General features: G+C 39.0%; 1 protein-coding gene across 1 annotated transcript in view; it reads right to left on the bottom strand.

Annotated features, from left to right (window-relative positions):
* Positions 1-15,648, bottom strand: part of gpc6a (glypican 6a) — a 188,568-nt gene extending 172,920 nt beyond the window's left edge. Inside the window, exons 1-2 of the mRNA XM_084066777.1 lie at positions 15,547-15,648; positions 15,229-15,404 (exon numbers count right to left, since the gene is read on the bottom strand). Coding sequence (XP_083922903.1) covers positions 15,229-15,404; positions 15,547-15,569 — 199 coding nt within the window. The 5' untranslated portion in view covers positions 15,570-15,648. The remainder of the gene's footprint in view (positions 1-15,228; positions 15,405-15,546) is intronic.
* Between the last annotated feature and the right edge of the window lie 5,707 nt (positions 15,649-21,355).

Below are 21,355 nucleotides of genomic sequence, written 5' to 3' on the forward strand. Positions count from 1 at the left end.
ATGTTACTATACTGCACCAGGGCAGTTTCTCATTGACAGCAAAGTGATCTATTAACTTGAATCTATTATCTTAATATTTACCTTATTTTATGTCATTTTTTATGCTAATGTTACAATGTTGGATATTCATAATAAACATGGCCAAAGTTTCAAATAATGAGGTAAACACCTGACAAAATAATCTTTGTCAGCAAAAAGCGAAAAATTCAGACTGAGATGACATCAGCTATTCAGCTCTAGGGCTCGCCCGAATGTAATTTCTTTAGACTTCGGGCATTTGTTGGCCGTTCCTACAGAAACATGTATAAATCTTAGGAATACAGTATGCCTATTAATACTCTCGTATTAATACTCTCGCAAGGTCTCAAAGCTCTCGTATGAATGCACTTGTAATGTATTAATCCTCTCATCTTCCGGTTGCGCTGCTCTGACACTGCAGTGCAAGTAAACTTACTATTTATGATTTTCAAACGCAATATGATGTAGTTTTTTATTGTTGTTATTGTTATTGTTTTGCTTATTTTTTTTTACTAAACGTTTCTCAACTACATGTATTTTCCACGTCCATGTGCTGATGTTTAAGCAATAAGAGCACATGTCATGTTTAACGCCAATAATAAGCTAAGAGAGGAGATATATCATAAGCCATTTGGACCTTTAAAGCCGACTTTTGACATTGCGGACGACATACTCTCCTGGGTCCTATGTTTATTTACTCGTTGCCGGAGAAAATCAAACGGAGTGAAGCATGCCATATCTTCCAACAAGACAGATCGAAGGACTCAAGTTGAGGGGAGGGGGAGTTGTTCTTTATGGTTAACTCTTCATGGGCCACGAATGTCTGTGTTTAAATAATGCACTGTTCCCCAGATCTGAAGCTGCTAACCATCCAAGTTAAACCTCTAGCCCTGGGTGAGGTGTGTAATATTGTAAATAGACTTTCCGAAATATTTGAACCTTCGAGGCCCGTGAACTTGTAATGGATTTCTATATGGCCACCTGTTCTACCCACAATGCCTCTACATAGTTCTCATTCATCCAAATAAAGGATGTTGGCCAATCAGAAGAACGTAGGCTTTTAAGGAGGGATCGATGCCTTGAATAGACAGGAGCTAATACTGCTTGTTTCAGACAGAGGCTAGAAATGAGCCTAATAGGCCCGCTTTAATGTTGAACAAGTGCAATTATCTTTGTGAATAAATGAGGCTATGGGTTTGTGATTAACAATCATATGGCATTTGTTGACCTCGGTGGATATGCTCGGGCAATGACAAATGCCTGGGTAGTAATATTTAACCTTTAAAATATTCTTATGAATTATCTGTACTACTGTATAAAGCCTTGATCACATACAGTAGGAAATCCCATTTTCAAGTTGCCTTATGTTATTTACCAGACAGGTTTTCATAATCTGCCGGGTGCACAAGTATTGAGTCTAGCAGTTGTTTCATCATATCATGCCCTTCAGAATCAGTTTGAACGGCAAGAAGCATGGGGAAAAAACAAAGACAAAACATGTCTAAATAGTTAACAATGTTAGTTTAGTATTCTTGCTAGCTACTGTAGATAGTCTCTCTCATAAACTGACATCCATTACCGTGCTTTCAGCAATGCACTAAAACAATTTTGACATGAAAACCACTGAAATAAATGTATAGTATGATGTAAAGTGTAAAATGTAAAGTAAATGTACAGTATGTGTTCCCATGAAGCAGAGTAGTAAAACTTGTTGTCTCAGCCAGGCCGAAAGGCATGGCGAGAGAGTATGTTTTGCACCCTGTCCGTCCGTCCGTCCGTCCGTCCGTCCGTCCGTGTGTGTGTGTGTGTGTGTGTGTGTCCGTCCGTGACCAGCTTTTCTCCGGCACCGTTAGCTTGATCGCAGCGACACTGCACACATACTCCCTGGATGCCAATTCAGAACCTCTGCCTCAAAAACAAACATTTTGACATAACTCCTACAAATTTTGTCCAAACGTCACGCAAATCAGTACACTATATCTCTATAGTCATTAAACGAAACGGTTCTTTCAGATTTTTCATATTCCATCCTGTTTTGCAGGAACCAGCTAACTAAATTTTCAGCTTTTTTTTTCATAAATCAACGCTAAACAAACCCACAAGAAGTCAAGACAAGCTCACAACAATCAAATCAACTATAGGCAGCAGCGTGCCCTTTGCGTGATCCTCTTCCAGCCAGCAGCAACAACAAAAAAAGATTATGGCCTACCTTTCTTTGAGGTAAACTGTGAAGAATAATATTGCAAAAATAGTTCCAGTCTGTAACACGCTTTTGGTGGGGGTGTGTGTGTGTGTGTGTGTGTGTGTGTGTGTGTGTGTGTGTGTGTGTGTGTGTGTGTGTGTGCGTGCGTGCGTGCGTGCGTGCGTGCGCACCCCGGTGTTGTTGTCACGTGACTACTACTAGCAGCGTGCAGGCTGGAGAATGGAGTGGACAACCATGCACTATACCGGAGTTTTGTGAGAGGCGGATTATGTTACCAGGGTGAAATTATCTGCGCAAAATTTTCGGTGAGCCTGAGCACGGGCCGGGCCCTGGGCAGGCCCCGCCGGGGCTGCAGGAATCTAGTTAGGTTAGGGTTATAGATATATATATATACATTTTAAATTATTATTATTATTATTTATTTATTTATTTTATTGGTGGCTTTGGATAAAACGTTGGTGGCTATAGCCACCGAAGCCCCCGCGTAACGCCGCCCCTGCGTCTCCCTCAGCAGCGATTGGAGGTTGGAGCTATTGTCAGCTGTTCGGACTCTCCACTTGAACTCCACTTGAGCTGGATTTGGGTAAAGTGGTGATAATGTAATGACACATGCAAGTGTCTGACAATATATAAAGTCACTATACCAACTTTGATGAGGCTGTACTGCTTTGTTTTAAAAATAAAAATAAATAAAAAGGTTTTCCTCATTTCCTGAAAGACGTATATTTTGTTGTTTCATTTCCTGAAAAATTAGCGTTTGGAGTTAGCTGGTTGCTGCTGGACAGCAGAGATATATTATATTAATTATTGTAATAAAATGTTATATTATAATTGTACATATTATAATAATATGTATTATAATGTATATGATATATTATAATATAATAAATATTGTATTATTTATGTAATCTATTATATTATTATATATTTTTAATTATAATAATATATTATTATAATGTTATATGTTGTATTGTTGTATATAATATGATATAACATCAAGTATATCATATTTATATAATATAAATATAAATAATGTTATGAGATATATATATATAATATTTATATATATTTATATACATTTATACATGTTTTTTAAATAAATAATAAATATACAAATGAGCCATAAATGAGCCAGTCTTTTGAACGGCTCTGTGAAAGGAACGGATCACCAAGATCCGGCTCCCTTAAAAGAGCCATACATCCCATCTCTATTACGCTGGTGATGTACGTGGAATGTGAATACTGATTAAGTGTGACATATCTATTGGAAACAAAACTTCCATATGCTGTGATTAGCATATACCACTTCAATATAGCACAGGTGGCGAGAGAGTATGTTTTGCACCCTGTCCGTCCGTGTGTCCGTCCGTCCGTCCGTGTGTGTGTGTGTCCTTTTGTCTGTGACCAGCTGATCTCTGGCACCGTTGCCCCGGTCACTGCGAAACTCCATGGATGCGAATTCAGAACCTTTTTCAGGAGGCCGATTTGTGCAAAACACATCTTTTGATACTTCTCCTACAGATTTTGTCCAAACATCACACAAATCGGTACACAGTATCTCTATAGTCATGTGATCAACACGGATCTGTCCGATTTCCCATATTCCATCGTGATTGCCTAAGATTGGCTTCCAAAGTTGCAGGATTGGTTTGTTTAGAACAAAATGCCTCAAATCATGAACGCAGCATGCAATTTCAGTGACATTTTGCACGCATATTCCCACTAGGCCGAGGATGAAATGCCACCCTTTTCACATTGGCCTGTTATAGCGCCACCAGCAGGTCTAATTTAGCAATACATATTTTTGGAACAAAATGCCACAAATCATGAACCTCAGGTAGGTTATTGGCCAAAATAACCTACCTGACCTGGCGGAGACCTGTGCTCCGAGGAGCACTTTCTCTAGTTAATATTAATATTATTATTTGTGGTGGTGGTGGTGGTAGTAGAAAATAGCAGATCTACAAGCTATCAACAAATAACTCATGCCAAATATCAACAACGTTTTAGAAACAGGGACAAAGCCCAACCACAAAAGTACCTTCACAGAAAAACAAGGGCAATGTCGCTTATAATTAGAGGACATGGCAACACTGAGCGTGACGACAGCTCTACAGAGCCGGCTCTTCCATTAGGCACATTCAGGCAACACTCTTCACAGTAACATCGTCGCTGTCGTTCAGAAACCTTGAACTCTAAAAAATCTCCATATTTCTTATTTTTTTCCTCCATAAATTAATTACCCATTTCTAACATTTCTGATCATGAACAATCCAGCTTTTTCCGCTCATAAGCTTGCCATGGCTTCAAGCTCTGCAATTTGTCTCTGCATGGTTTCCACCACAAAAGGCTTTTGGACCTATGCAATTTTCTTTTAGTACTTTGAGTAGTTTACCTGACAGGTGTCTCGCCTCCACTGCTCGCAAAGTGCTTACAAACATTGTATGGCCTTACTTGAGCAATTTGACCTGCTGTGGTACACGTCACAGGCAAAAGACTGACAAAAGACAACAGTCAACAGTGAAAAGTTGTGAAGCAGACTTTGTTTTAAACGCAAGCAGTACACCCAGAAACGTTATTGTTGGTTAATAAAGCACAGAGGCTTTCTTTAATAACAAAATAATCTCAATCATTGTGTCGCGGACGCTGCAAGAACAAACAGCTGTGGCTCATTCACTCGCTGCGCTATACGGAGATGAATGTCAGACCGCAGTGCTTAAACGCTCGCCCCAAAACACGCCCCGGGGCAAATCCGGCGGTATTCACCTGGTAGTTCTAAACGTAACCCCAGTAAATTATGCCTAAATTAAACCTAACCTTATTCCTAAACCTTACCTCACGGTGCCAAAACCTAACCTAATACCTAAACTTAACCTCAGTAAAACTATATTTCTAACCTTATCCTCATTCCTCAGTAAAACAAATACAAGAATATAGCTGCAAGCAGCAACAAGCGGTTTCGAGGGATACGTCAAAAGGTGATATGAGGCGCGAGAGAGAGAGAGAGAGAGAGAGAGAGAGAGAGAGAGAGAGAGAGAGAGAGAGAGAGAGAGAGAGAGAGAGAGAGAGAGAGAGAGAGAGAGAGAGAGAGAGAGAGAGAGAGAGAGAGAGAGAGAGAGAGAGAGAGAGAGAGAGAGAGAGAAAGAGAGACAGTTAGAGAGAGAGACAGTTAGAGAGAGAGAGAGAGAGAGAGAGAGAGAAGAGAGAGAGAGTGATAGAGAAAAAGAGAGGCAGTTAGAGAGAGAGGGAGAGGCAGAGAGAGAGAGAGAGAGAGAGAAATGAGGAGTGAGTGAGGGCAGGTGTGATTATGGATTGAGAGGGAGTGACAGCAGGTGAGGTGGGTGGATCCAATCCATGGGAATAGGCCAGGGGGAGTGTTGCACACTAGGATGACTCTTCTACAAGAACATATGTCAGAAAATTTACAAACAAATACTGTCAAAATGCCATTTCATCTTGTCTTTAAAAAGTTAACATGCATTAACTAACAGTCCCTTTGGACCGTTTTTTACGAAATGACAATTATTCATCTGTCCTTAACACATACATTCAGACTCACATTTCTTTGAAAATTTGCAGTAATGTAGAGGGTCATTCCAAGTATAACTGAAACCAATCTTACTCCAATTGGTCAAACGGGGGCGCTATAGCAATTTTTTGAAAATGCAAACTTTAAACAGGCAAAAGTCATGCCTCGTTTGGCCGACAGCCATTAAAGCCATTGAACCGTCCGATCCGTCCGAATTTTCACATTCCAGCCTGATTGGCGAATTCCGAACATTGCTGCCCTACACTAACCTACCTGACCTGGCGGAGACCTATGCTCCAAGGAGCACTTTTTCTAGTTTTAGGTATTTTCAATGCATGCGGCAGGAAGGCCGCAACAACCGAGACAGTATTTGGCAGTTTCACCAGAACAGTACCAGATTCTCTCCCTGGAAATGAATGACTTCTGCCTGATTGACGACTCCGGTTGCATTTCCTACGTGGTTGGGGCTTAATATAACCTGAAAAGATAGACAGAACAGCGGCACACACACACACACAAGCACACGTGCAAGCATGCGTGTACACACACAAAACGCCCAGGTCCTTCACACTACATCAAATATTCTTTCCTCTCTCTCTGAAGATGAATAAAGGCTGGCAAATAACTCGCTTCCAATTTGGCGAAGCCAAGGGCATGTTAATGTGCCTGGGAATAGAATAAAACCCAAACAATCTTTTTTAAAGATGTCTACTTGGCTAGGCCAAGTTTCCACGTATCCAGTGAATATTTGAAGATACTTAATTATTGAATGATTTGGACAGCGTCTAAGGATGTCTGATTGGCAAAACATATTTTAGAGCTTGACTGTATAAGGGCCGGGGGTGAAGGGCACAGCATTTTTTCTATGACTAGATATGAGGTACAGGAGTTGAAAACATTCCACTTATTGTTGCAACCTTACAAGTATGCTGCCAATCACAATAAAAGATGGACGGAATGAGGTCACCGGAAATCCACATTTGACACTGTGCGCATCTCACTGGGTGAAATTTCACCTTGATCAGCAGTGAGCCTATCTTACAGGTGATTCATTGAACATCATATCCTAAATTTGTGCAAATCTTTGAATATATATATATATGTTTTAAAGCGTTTTTTTTACTCCAATCTGTGCTTCTGGGGGTCCCTGGAACAACATATTTTGAGATGGGGGTCCGCGGCGAAATACATATCATTCTGGGTGGTCCTTGACATGGAAAAGTTGGAGCACCACTGATATAGCAACATACTTACAACAACATACATACGTTAGGATTTAGAAAACATTTTTAGATATGTATTTGGCCACGGACCCCCATCTGAAAATGTTTTGCACCAGGGACCCCCAGAAACAAAGATTTGAGTTAGAAATGTTCGCTTTAAAAATATATATATTCAAAGATTTGTAAAAAAAAATATTTTTTTTCAAAAATATCAGTTCTACAAATAGCCAAAGAAATCTAAAATGACACAGATGCTTTCCCGGTTTTAAAGCACAAAGACACTTGATATTCTTCAGTAAGGAAGAATAGAGCATGTTTTAGTGCAGGACCTATAGAACACTAACCGTTAAAGTTTTAAGTTATCAGAGCTCCATCTGAGTAGCAACTTGTGTCTGCTGTAAAACTCTTAAGCGTTATTAGATGCAGAGCCAGCTTTGACTGGTGCAGAAGACTGTCAATCATTGAAGGTTTGACACTATGACTGATGATGGCTAACCTAGAATGACACAGAAACACACACACACACACACACACACACACACACACACACACAGACACACACACACACACACACACACACGCACGCGCGCACACACACACACACACACACACACACACACACACACACACACACAAAAGCCCACGGTATGCATGCACACAGAGGTGTTCTTCAAGGATGAACCTCGCTGTTGGCTAGCTGACATGAATTTAGTGGTCGACAGTTTCATGAGCAAAAGAACCAGAGGGATGAGACTACACTTGTAGAGGAGGTGCATCGACCAGTCTATTTCAATAATTAACATTTAAAGCTCCTTTTAACCCTAGTACCAACCCACTTTCTCACGCATGCACACACACACACACACACACACACACACACACACACACACACACACACACACACACACACACACACACACACACACACACACACACACACACACACACACACACACACACACACACACACACACCTAATGGACACCTAAAGACATACTCACTTGCCAGGGGCCTCATACTGTATATATACTATACTAGTGTAATAATTTTACACTTCTGTCTCCCACCAGCCATATGACAACCAAACACTAAAGCACTAAAGAGTCCTCAGGCAACAGGAGAAAGTAACACGCTTTATCAATAAAGTGGGCACTATGACTGACCTCTATCTGAGTCAGCTAACAGAGCCAATTACCTCATGTCTGCCTCACTGCCGAAAGAGTTATTTCAATCCCTAAGGAAAAACACACATGGTGACAATATGCCAAGCGCAGCAGTGACTATGACAGAGATGTGTTATACTGCTGACTGCGCACGACATCTCATGATGGCACGACCACACATGTTACATTTTACAGTTTAACCCATTCAATCCGGGAATGCATCTGTGTCATTTTAAGATTTGAGCTCTATAACCATTATTTTATACTTTGGCTATTTTTGAAAAGTCTTGAACAATTGTGCAAATCTTTGAATACATACAGTATATTCTTTTAAACAACATTTTTAACTCAAATCTTTGCCTCTGGGGGGGTCCCTGGAACAACATATTTTGATGGGGTCGGCGGCCAAATACATATCATTTTTTAATCTTGACATGAAAAAGTTTGAGAACCACTGATATTATAGCGTGTTAGTGTAAAGATTTGCACACATTTTCATGATTTAAAAAAAAAATGCAGATCTACAAGCTCATAGCGCGGCACTCGGTGCCGCGCTATGAGCTTGTAAATCTGCTATTTTTTAATAGCCTAAGAAATCTTAAAATTACACAGATGCGTTCCCGGTCTTAATGGATTAAGAGGCACTACTAGAGATATTGGAATACGGAAGTCTAATGATGTGCTGTGCACACATGTTTATGTCTGTGGTTGGGAAAGCCTAAACATTAGTTTCCCAGCATGTCAATTACATTTGTGGGGCATCTACAATATGTATTTGCCATACCATGGATAAACCAAATATCCACTAAAAAATACCTGCCCATAACAAACCCCATAATCACATTATACAACAATAACAAAACATAAAGTTCATGATGGAATGGCCTACCAACTGTGAAGTGAAAGCTCTATACAGTAGTTGCAACTTCAAACATTTTATCATTTAGAGTACTTAGTGTGCTGGTTTCGTGACCCTGGAGCCCATGACACAGATTCCAACAGTCCTGTATAATTGAATTTGTATAATTGAATATAGTTGTCCATCTAAACATAAGGTTGTCAATGCCATCTCAATGCCAAATATTTTTTGGGAAATTGGTGTATTTTCAATTCTTACTTCTTAGAAGTAAAAAGCACAATGAAATGCATTCATTCCATAACAATAAGGCATACATATCCAACCAAATTTAGCAACACCTGTCATTTTCCACAAACAAGGAGGTCCCACCAAGACAAAAAGGCCAGTGAGAAATCCCAACGTAAGTATATATATATATATATATATATATATATATATATATATATACATACATACATACATACATACATACATACATACATACATACATACATACATACATACATACATACATACATACATATATATATATATATATTTATTATTATATTTATTATATATACATATATATTTATTTATTATTATATTTATTATACAAATCTCTTTGACAATAGCGCCCCCACCACCACCCCCACACCCCAAAAAGAAGGAAAATATGCATTTGAATCTCACCTCCTACATAATCCTGTTCCGCCAGTGAGTGCCGAGAACTGTCACAATAATTAGCTCATGCAAATTGAAGATTTACAACGAAAGGTTAAGACTGCAAAATCCTCGGCGTCAATTTAATTCTGAAAGTGTACAAACGGAAACAAATGGACCCATAATTAACACTCAGGATTTTACACAGCAGATCTGTGTTAAAATAACTCACGCCAAAGGCATAACAGTGGGATCATGATGTGGCGACTGATGGATGGATGAGCAGCCTCTGACTGACACTACACATGCAGATTACAACTGGGTTGTTAGCATTGCTAATTAGGCATAATTGAGTGCATTCTCTTTCCCGTCTCCCAAGGGCCATATCTAACCTCTGTCGTATTTATGCAAAGGTTATTTGAAGACATTAAAAATCCAATTACACATAGCACAAGCACACATGTTTTTTTGTGGATTCTAATTGTGATCGCCAATGGCCTAAAGAAATAACTTGACATATTATATAGCGCAGCCAACTGAGCTGCATCAAACAGTATTTACAAATAATTTGTAAGCTTCTAAGTTTTAGACAGCTAAAATGAGTTATGTGTATATGCTTGCCAACAGGACAGTACAATGGGTGACATTTTATTTAAAGGGCAAGACCACTTTGGTAGAGGTTTGGGTTGTGTAGTTACCTTGCCATGGTGTAACTCAAAGGTGGACATGATATCAAAAATAATTTCTTCATTGATTACAAAATTGATAATTCAAAATAGGCTCCTCATTGACTTACATTGTACGGTAAAACAGCTCTCAAAGTCACTATTTTAGCACATAAACGAACACAAACAAAGCTTACTCAGATATAAAACATCACCAAACCCAGTATTGTTTATTTTCTTTATAAACATGTCAACTTCCTGCTGATTTTGATCTGAAGATCCGGATCCGCGGATCCCGTCCGGGTTTTCTCAAGCTGGGTCTTAATAAAAATCGCAAAATCAACAGGAAGTTAACTTTTTTTTTTTTTTTTAAACAGCACTGGGTTTGGTGATGTTCTATATCGTCTGAATCAACTTTGTTTGCGTTCGTTTATGTGCTTTTTATCAGTCAATGAGGAGCATATTTTGAATGATCAATTTCTAATCAACAGAGCAATTATTTTTGATTTCTTGTCCACCTTTGGAGTTACATCATGGCAAGGTAACTTGCACAACCCAAACCTCTACTAAAGTGGTTTTGCCCTTTCAACAATCTAAAGAATGTAATTCAACGTTAATTTAGATGGGAAACTCCATCTGCTAAACGATCCTGAATAATAATTACAGTAACAAGTGAATTGGTAAAGGATACAGAATACTACAGGGTTTTCAACTATATGCTTCTTCAACCCGTTCCCATCCCATCTCAGTCACAGACACGCACGCACGCACGCACGCACGCACGCACGCACGCACACTCTCTCACACACACACACACACACACACACACACACACACATAGACACACACACACACACACACACACACACACACACACACACACACACACACACACACACACACACACACACACACACACACACACAGTAGTGTCAAAGACGCTCTCTTAGAGTTACAAACTGAGCATATCATCATACCACACACAAAGCGAGTTTTAATCAAAAATGCTATTCAACCAGTGGAGAATTATTGAATTATGCAGATGATTAAAATAACGACCTTGCAATAACTGTATGCAGACAATGAGTTAACATGCGAGCACACACAAAAACCTTTCCTGCATACACGGGTGATGAATAAAGCTGTGATCAATAAAGAATAGCTCTACATTGAGGAGATGAAAATACAAGAGAGTGAAGAGACGGTATGCCATAATACATTTAGAGATTTACTGTCTGTAATCGTGACAAATTATCCAGCATACACCTCAGTAACAATCAGCTCTTTTCATAGGACCATGACATTAAGGCCTGGGGCAGTGTTTTTTTTAAATATTACAACTTGTAATTACAAAGGAATATGGGCAGGCAGATTTGATAAGACGGTGCTACTTTGAGCATCAATACTTTGAGGAGTGAGTGGTAATTCTAGTCTGCAAAGAAAGAGAAGCTGAGGGAGAGACCGCCTGTAGAGTGGACCGCATAGAACATTGGTTCTCAAAGTAAATGGTAAATGGTGCATTTACTGTATATATCGCTTCTATCCGAAGCGCTTTACATTGATTGTGCCATTAACCCATTCACACACACATTCATACACCGATGGCGGAGGAAACCATGCAAGGCACCAACCTGCTCATCGGGAGCAATTAGGGGTTCAGCGTCTTGCTCAAGGACACTTCGACACTAACTCTAAGGGAGCGCCCCAGCCCGGGATCGAACTGGGAACCTTGCGGTTTTCCAGTTCACTCTACCCGGCCACTCTACCCCTGAGCAAATGCCGCCTATACTTTGGCTATTCAAAAATAGCAGATCTACAAGCTCATATGAGCTTGTAGATCTGCTATTTTTGAATAATCCCTGGCACAAAATATTTTTGAGATGGGGGGGTCCGCGGCCTAGTCTGTGGGGTTTCTGGCATAGAAACCCCACAGACAGGAACACTGGCAATCTCTGGGGAGCACATTGCTAGTGCACTCTCTTATTGACTGTCTTTTCTTGATGTGTCAAGTGGGCAAACCTTTTTTCTGTCTCTCTAGTATTATGTTTTGTTTTAGACACCTGGCTGGAATACCAGACTACTTGGGACTATTTAGCAAGAGTGCAAACTATTTTTCTCAATTTTGCCATCTTACCTTTTGTGTATGCGTCTTGCCATGCTGGGATATAAAACAAATCACTGCTGGTGTTGGAAACTTCCCATTAATGTCTTTGTGTACATTCAAATTATGAATAAATAGGTAAAAATCTGCATGCTTCACAACTTACGCCCTATATACTTCATCGTAAAACAAATAGTAAAACATATCCGCTAAGCAAAGCATTGTGAGCTTGTAGTTATTTTGAAATATACAGTATCATGGCACTATTATGCCTATAATGACATGCCCAAAATAGGGATACCAGGACTAAGTGGAACATTATTATTATTATTACACGTCTCTTTTGCACACTCTTCTTTAGAACTCTGTGTTCCTGTTTCAGATTTGTGTCATTATACCCTACAACACATTTCTATTCAATATTCTCTCCTGATGCAAACTGTCTATCATTATTAGACCCCTCATTTTCTCCCTCTGTACCAAATCTCTTCACCAAAAATAACTGATCTAGAAGCTCACAACGCATCACAACATGCCGCATTGTACACATGTAGATCTGCTATTTTCACCAAATGCCTATTTATTTGCCTATTATGACCTACCCAGATGCAAGGGTTCATGTGGTGGTAAATACTTTTTACCAATTCGGAGGGAATTGTCGGTCTTACAACATCCTTATCGGCTTTTCAGTCATAAGGAACACATCACTCATAACCCCCCCCCAACACACACACACACACACACACACACACACACACACACACAGACACACACACACACACACACACACACACACACACACACACACACACACACACACACACACACACACAGAGCATCAATAGCCCAATACAAAAGCTTTTAATTACCACTTAAGATAACACTGTATGGTCATTGTGACATTCCTTGCAAAAAGAGAGTGATGTTGCTCCCAACACTGATCAGATTGTTGTCTGTGAGAGGGAGGCAATAGAGGGATTCATTCATTCTAAGCAACTCTGCTTTCTGAGTCTGACTAACTTCTCATGAAACAGGCCGTTTACTGGACTGGCTAATCTCCTTTCCTGCTTTGACCATAAATGTGATTACCACCACACAGCAGATAATAAAACCTCTATCTGTGCTATGCCAAAGAGCATGAATTAAAATCTAAGCTGTAGCCTTGAGGAATTGTGACAAATCCATACCAAATAGCACATTCCGTGCTGCGAGCATACAGCCCCCTACTGGTAAACAAGGTTCTGCATTTTATCCACTTTAACCAGGCTTTATGCCACTGTTGAATATGCGCAACAGGTAGACATATCCTGAAGTTTCATATAAAAATTAAATACTGGAGTTAAATTAATTGCAAGGCGCTCAAACATCTCTTCCAAGTGTTCCAAACCCTGCATTTCACCAGGTACATTTGCATAGTCCAAAAATGCAAAAAAAATAAACAAACAGAATAATAGGTAAGGTTTCATGCTATGAAAATAGCATCATGCCTACTTAATTCAATATAATCTTCTATGAGGCCTTTTGCTAAGTTCTGATCAATGACAATATGCACATTGATCCCAAACTTGTGAAAAGAATGAGCATTCATGCTGCACTGTACCTTAACAACACGAACACTTAAAATAGAAAACCCAGTGGGTAGTCTACTCTATCTATGATTTTACCTGCTATAGACAGAGGCATCAATATTGAGCAACATTAAACTGTTCATTTGGTGGAGTTCCTTCAGGTATTAATGGGCTAATTGGACAAGATCCAGACCCTGCACAGTCTAAAGAGTGGTGGAAAAAGTACTAAGTATTTTTTACCTACAGTAAATAAAAGTATCAATACTGCAATGTGGAAACACTCTGTTGCAAGTAAAAGTCCGGAATTCAAAATGTACTTGAGTGAAAAGTACAAAAGCATTGGTTGGTATAAAAATGTACTTAAAGTAGCCTACCAAAAGTAAAAAAGTACTCAATATGCAGAATGGCCCACATGAATGGTTCACATGTTTTCAATTGTATAAAAAAAAAACTTTAAATAGCAGATCTATAAGCTCACAACGCCTCACATGGTGACCATTGTGAGCTTGTAGATCGGCTATTTGCAAATGGCCGAAATGTGTATAGGGCTGAAGAGGTTAATGTATGTTCTGTAATAATAATCAAAGTAAGTAGTACGTTTTCAAATAATTGTAGTGGAGTAGAAGTAAAATATTTGACTCTGAGATGTAGTGGAGTAGGAGTAGAAGTAAAAGTAGCCTGAAAATTGGAAACACTCCAGTAAAGTAAAACATACCACAAAATTGCACTCATAAGTACAGTACAGTAGGCTACTTGAGCAAATGTAGGCTACTCAGTTACTTTACACCACTGGTCCGTGTTTGTAGTGGTCTGCTTCTCAGAAGTTCTAGTGAGATATGACTTGTTGAAGGTAGGCAGCGTGTAGGGCAGGCTGCCTACACCTTCATTTAGAGCTGCTTAGAGCCTACAGTGCAGACTGTTCAACAGTCATTCCGATATTTCGGGGACAACAAATTCAACCAGATTATAAAGGTAGCCTACAGATTTAGTTTTATGCAATCGCAAGGTGTAAAAGATAACTTGCTTATTTATTGTTTGGCAAAATAATGTCAGTTTGGAATAATCAAGCGTGTTTGACTGTAAAAATAGGAAGATGAAGGGACCGCAGTAGAATTTCAAAGCTGAAGGGAGTAGAATAGGCTATAGTTTATTGCCTATCATGATGTATGGCTAGAATTGTTTTATTTTATTTATTTGTTCTGCTACAACAAGATAATTCATGTCTATACACTTGGCAAATCACCGATGTTAACCTACCTGATATTTCTTGATGAGGCACATTGACGAGGCTGAATCCTTTAGCCGTGTATGCTTGTCTAACGTCGCTGCAGCTCCGCGCTTTACTGTCCCCGCCAGACGACACGGACAGCACTGAGAAAGTGCATAATAGTCTCCACATCGCATACATCAGGGATAAATCCTTGCGAATGTTTCTGAGAGAAATATAAAAATCAAATAAATCCGTCTGCAAATGAATCCAAAAGGTTGGAATGAGAGGAGAGAGGGCTCTCCGTCACTCCGTGACTGTAATGTAATGTCAGGGGGTTGATGAACCAAATAAAAATCACATCTCACTTTAGATGCGTCCACCACCTCATTGCAAAAAGCCTCGTATCGCTTCTCCTCGAGAAGAACGCGTAGAGTCCAGTGACCCAGCTTGAGCAAAAATCCGCGTCCCGTTCTGCCAACAACTTCTCTCGCACTGAAGTCGTACACACACACACACACACACACACACACACACACACACACACACACACACACACACACACACACACACACACACACACACACACACACACACACACACACACACACACACACACACACACACACATACATACACACACACACACACACACTCACAGACACACACGCACGCACGCACACACACGCACACACGCACACACTGTGGACCACTGTGTGTGTTTCAGTCAGCGAAGACACGCTGCACTATACGAGTTGAGCGCACCAGGGCAGGGCAAAACATGGAATGGATCAGCAGTATGGCGCGTAATGCTCTATGGATGCATTATTGGCAATGCCCACTATAGCATGTGTAAATAAAATTTAAAAAATAAAAACGTTTTAATTTCAAGGACCCCCATAACTCTGAGAGTGGAACCAAATGGAACCGTGAGGGTCCATTTGGTTCCATTTTGACACTCTCAGAGTTACAGATCTGTAAGGGTTTTGGAACCTTAAATGAACCCAGAGAGTCCCTGGACCCCACTTTGAGAACCACTGCCCTAGAGTCTAGACAGAAAAGGGTGAATGCAGTAAACATTTTGTTTACCAGTGAGTCATGGCCCATTCAGTGAGCCTCTGTTGAGTGACAATGATGCTTTAGTCTGCACTTGACCACTGTATGGTCCTTTATGAGCTTGTCTATAGAGCTTGTCTCTGTGGTCCCAAGTAAGAAAAGAAAATAGACACAACATGTAATTTTGTCAACAAGGGCTTTTAGATAGCTGGCTGCCACATGTAAACATAAGCATGTAGCCAACTTGCATGCAAGCCTCTCTTGTTTTATTTTCAAGTTACATCGAGTTACACTGCTTTCTGAGTGCCTTTTCTAACTTTAATGGGGTATAATTGATATATTTAGTTAAAGTATGAGATAACTCATACAGGATACAGGGGGGGGGGGGGGAATTGGGAGTGATTAACTAAAAAATGACCCCAGAAAATGTAAAAATTGGAACGAGAACACTATCAAATTGAAGATCTGTCGAGTTCTCATTGGTATCATGACCTGAGCATGTAAAGAGCTGGAGAGATGGTTACACCTGTTACTGAACTAAGTGTTAGTTCATAGCTACTATCAGAATATAGAGCTTTAACCATTATTTATTTATTTTACAAAATCGCTTTAAATGATTCCACTGGGCATAACGTTTTGACCATAATGATGATGAGTGAATAACTCACAACTGTGTCGTTTATTTAGAGAGCAGTAAATGTCATTCTCCATTCACACAAGAAATTATGTAGCTGCTCCTGACTGGGAACAAAATGTCACACAGCTATTAAGGTCTGCTAAATACACCGTTTGGCACTTTTCCTGTTGTATTGAGGATGCAATTGTGTTTTCACCATTGTTGAGGTCAACGTCTTATTGTAACATTACAGCCTAAAGAGCACCTGTCGCAAATTGCAACAGGACCTAGATAGGTATTCCAGCTTGCCACCAGAGAGTACCGTCAGCAAGTTGAGCCCCCCTTCTATAACTATACTTTTCATTTCTTGTGCATGGTATTGATGATTTGTATTGTATTGTACAATACAATTGTATGTCCTGATTATGAATTGAATACATAGGACCATAATGGAAAAAGGCCTCAGGGTTTTTTGTGTTATCCTTTTATGCTTGCGTACTTGCTGTACTGTTTGCAATTTGTTAATTCTATCAATCAATCAATCAACAGTACATAACCTGTATTTGTATATTGACATATGCATTTATAAGGCAAATGTATCAATAGATTGACAGTGATATACAGTAGGTCCTCTTAAAGGTTTCAATGCAGACAATTAATTTTGCTGGTTTATACCTATTATAGTTGGGTCTTACAGTATGTTGTTTTTTGCCATTGCTGTTTTATGCCAATGTTTCATGTCAATCCACTTGAAAAATATAAAGTGCTTATAATAAATGCATAATAAATAAAATGTATTATTATTACATTTATTATTATTATTATTATTATTATTATTATTATTATTGTCATTATTGTTATGGATTTTTTTATTGAAAAATAATATTAATGATTAATTATGAATGAATAATGTGTAAGTATGACTGCAAGTGAAAGCAATTCCACTATTTATTCAAACCTACGAAAAACACGTTTGATTACATCTGTCGAGCAACCATCTTAGTGGCTTCATTTAGACAATCTATTTGTGCCATCTCCTTCAACCCTATTGAAATCAAAATTGAATAACCAAATAAGGAACTGCTAGCTAGTTTTCATGAAATTAATATTGGTACAACAAAACACAGACTACTAAATTCAAATACAATCCAATAATGTGTGAGCTATTGAGCTTCCTGCTCTAAAATAAAATGTATAAAAAGATACAGCGAGTGACGCTATTCTTCACACAGAATTGTGGAATGCCCTAAGGATACTCTAATGCTGCCTTCAGAAATATTGAAAATAAGTCACCTTACCAGGCAGCATTTTAAGGTCACTTCTGATTGGAACGTCTTGATGCCTTCCTGCCTTTGAATGTTGCCTTAATAGAAAACCTTTTTCTTTATTTTTCCATTTGGGACAGGACCAATATGTTGTAGTCTGTCTGTTCTAGACTGCCTAATATTATCAGGCCTTTCTCCACCTTAACTGGGTTATTCAGGACACATTCCCATAGGCCTATAAAATCATGTGGGATGGGCTACTTATGTGACATGGTATGACAAATAGTAATACTGTAAAACAAAACAAAAGGAACAAAGAGAAAATGCATCCAGTACCTGTGCTTGAGGGTACTTTAGTAGACTTGCATTGACCTGTGTTTATTTGAGTAGCAGTCTAAATGTATAAAAACAAGACATAGTGTCTAATAACAGTGTGGCCTAGCTGTCCAACATTTAGCTATCAATAAGTTACTATGTGTGCAGGTTGTGTACAAAGCTGCACAATCACAAGGTGGTGTTCAGTGGCACTATACAGGCTGGCTTCTTGCGTGCATGTCCTATTGTGGTGACACACGCATGCGCGCGCACACACACACACACACACACACACACACACACACACACACACACACACACACACACACACACACACACACACACACACACACACACACACACACACACACACACACACACACACACACACACACACACACACACACACACACACACACACACACATTCATACAGGATAAACAAATGAAATGGGAAGTGATGACACAACAAAATGAATAGACACATTTGAAACTGCAACACTATAAAATTTAAGCTGAACTGGGTACTCTCCTGATTGGATGAAATTGGCAACCCATCTGAAAATGTATATTCTGTTTATCAAAGAGTTGCAGAGACGGGGAGGCACCTGTTACTCAACAAACACCCTAGTCTACATCAATGATCGCTATCAGAATATGCACCCAGTAACCTTTTCACCAAAAGAATATCTAGTACTATTTCTTGCATCACAATCTCTCACAAAGACAAATTAAGTTATGAATAGGCTGTAAACATTTATTAAAGTCAAATTATAGTAATATGTCCAATATATCTTAAAATGCCACACCAGTGTTGTTTTGTAGAAATATATGTTGCCCTATCTGGCCACAAAGAGGGTCTAGCTGTGATAAATAAAATAAAGATTACAGACAAAGCCAGAGATTTGTAAGAATGAATTTTATATATATATATATATATATATATATATATATATATATATATATATATATATATATATATATATATATATATATATATATATATATACTGTGTGTGTATATATATATATATATATATATATATATATATATAGTTTTCTTTCACACTACTAGTGAAACAAAGTTGTCCTGTGCTTAATACTGAAGTTTTTATTCAAGTCCACTTTTGGGTGTACAGCACAGCAGAGGTGCAGCAGAGATGCTCAACTGTGGCTAATGCTCCTACTAAGCTAATAAGCTTTAGCTAATGAGGCCGAGAGATGTTGGCCAGGAGGTGATCCCGGTAGTGGATCGATAGCGCACAAGGAGGAGTCAGCATGGGGTTCATCATGACTCACCCTCCCTGCACCACTGGGTAGCTTTCAGTATTCAGGCCTGCTGTTCCTACAGCAGATTTCCTCGTCAGAAATGTTACTTCCGCTTTCTTATGGGAATCTGTAGTTTCAAACTTAAATTCTTTCATAACTTCATCTGCTACAGTATACCCTTTGGGTGTTTATATTGATTTGATTTGCTGAGGATCGTTTCTGTCAGTAGCCTAATGGCAAAATCCTTTAAGTTCACTTGATAGATACATGGATTCTGGGTTGGACAGACAGGAAGAGAAGAATAGAATCACAACCTAATGTACATACAGTACAGTACTGAATTGTCAGCCCACTCCTTTTTAAATGCTTTGAAGACATGGATAACTCTTGCATACAGATGTGAGGAGAAGAGTCCCACTGGATAAGAACCATTCAAGTGATGTAATCATCACTCTGAAAGGCTCTGGGATGAGAGATGAAAGGTAGAGTAGAATCAGGGGACACAAACTCAGAGGTATGTGTAATTTAAGCTCTTTGAACTTCATTTATTACATTCTTTCCCTAAACTATTTACTTGCTTATGCTTTATTACTCATTTGTCTCTAATCCGCTTAATGTGTTTCCTGAAACTAAATTAAAAAAAACATTTAGAAAAAAGTGTAATACAGAAAGGAAAATACCTATTTTAACAAACATTCATCAAAATGAATGGACAAATGTATATCTTTGGTATTGTGTGGTTATGGTGATGGATTAGTTTTGTTAGTTATTTCTATGCATGTCTGAAGTGGTACTGTTGTACTGCAATAGCATTCAGCATCACAGTTTGTGTGCGAGGTGTAGGCAGATTAAAAATAAGGTCACTTTGCTCACATTAGCACAGTGAGCTACAGATGAATAATTGATCATGTATTTATAATTCATGGATGTTTAAGACAAATATGTACAATTACTGCAAAATCATACTGCTTTTCCCAGTCATGAGACCATGGCTTATTGCAACTTGTGGTACAGTATGTCTGGAAGAGTATAAAATAGTAATGTTAATCATTTTGAGAGGTAGGGATTAGGGGAGACTAAACATAATACGATACAAGCATGCAAGACAACGTGTAAAAGGCCTGTTATGTTCTCTACAAACACCAAACAATCTGCATTTTGCAATCCATGGCGCATGTTTGTTACGTTTTAACAGAAAATTGCAACATCATAGCACTATGAAAGGTTCATGTTGTTGGTCAGTATGTCGGTCCAATCAGTCCATTCATCTGTCCAACATTTTGGTCCCAATCAAGATATCTCGAAAATTACTGGCTGGAATGCCATGCAATCTGCTGTCCGTCTTCATGCACTTCAAAGGATGAACCCCTATATGTTGGTGACCATATGGCCTTTCCTCTAAAGCAGTGGTTCCCAAACTTTTTAGCTTGAGATCCGAGAAAGTTGATGTCTGCCCGAGACCAAAACCTGTGAAAATAGCAGATCTACAAGCTCGGACATTTGTGGTCACGATGCGATGTGTTGAGAGCTTGTAGATCTGCTGTTTCCACTATTTCTTAAAATTCTCTATTTCTTTGGAATAATGTTAGAATTTTTTATTGTTTCTACATTTTTTATTTAAAAATCTTTGAGGGGGGGGGGGGTCTTTTGAAAAAAAA

This window comes from Gymnoscopelus microlampas, assembly GCF_963454915.1.
Source record: "Gymnoscopelus microlampas genome assembly, chromosome: 1".
In the NCBI taxonomy this organism is placed as follows: Eukaryota; Metazoa; Chordata; class Actinopteri; order Myctophiformes; family Myctophidae; genus Gymnoscopelus; species Gymnoscopelus microlampas.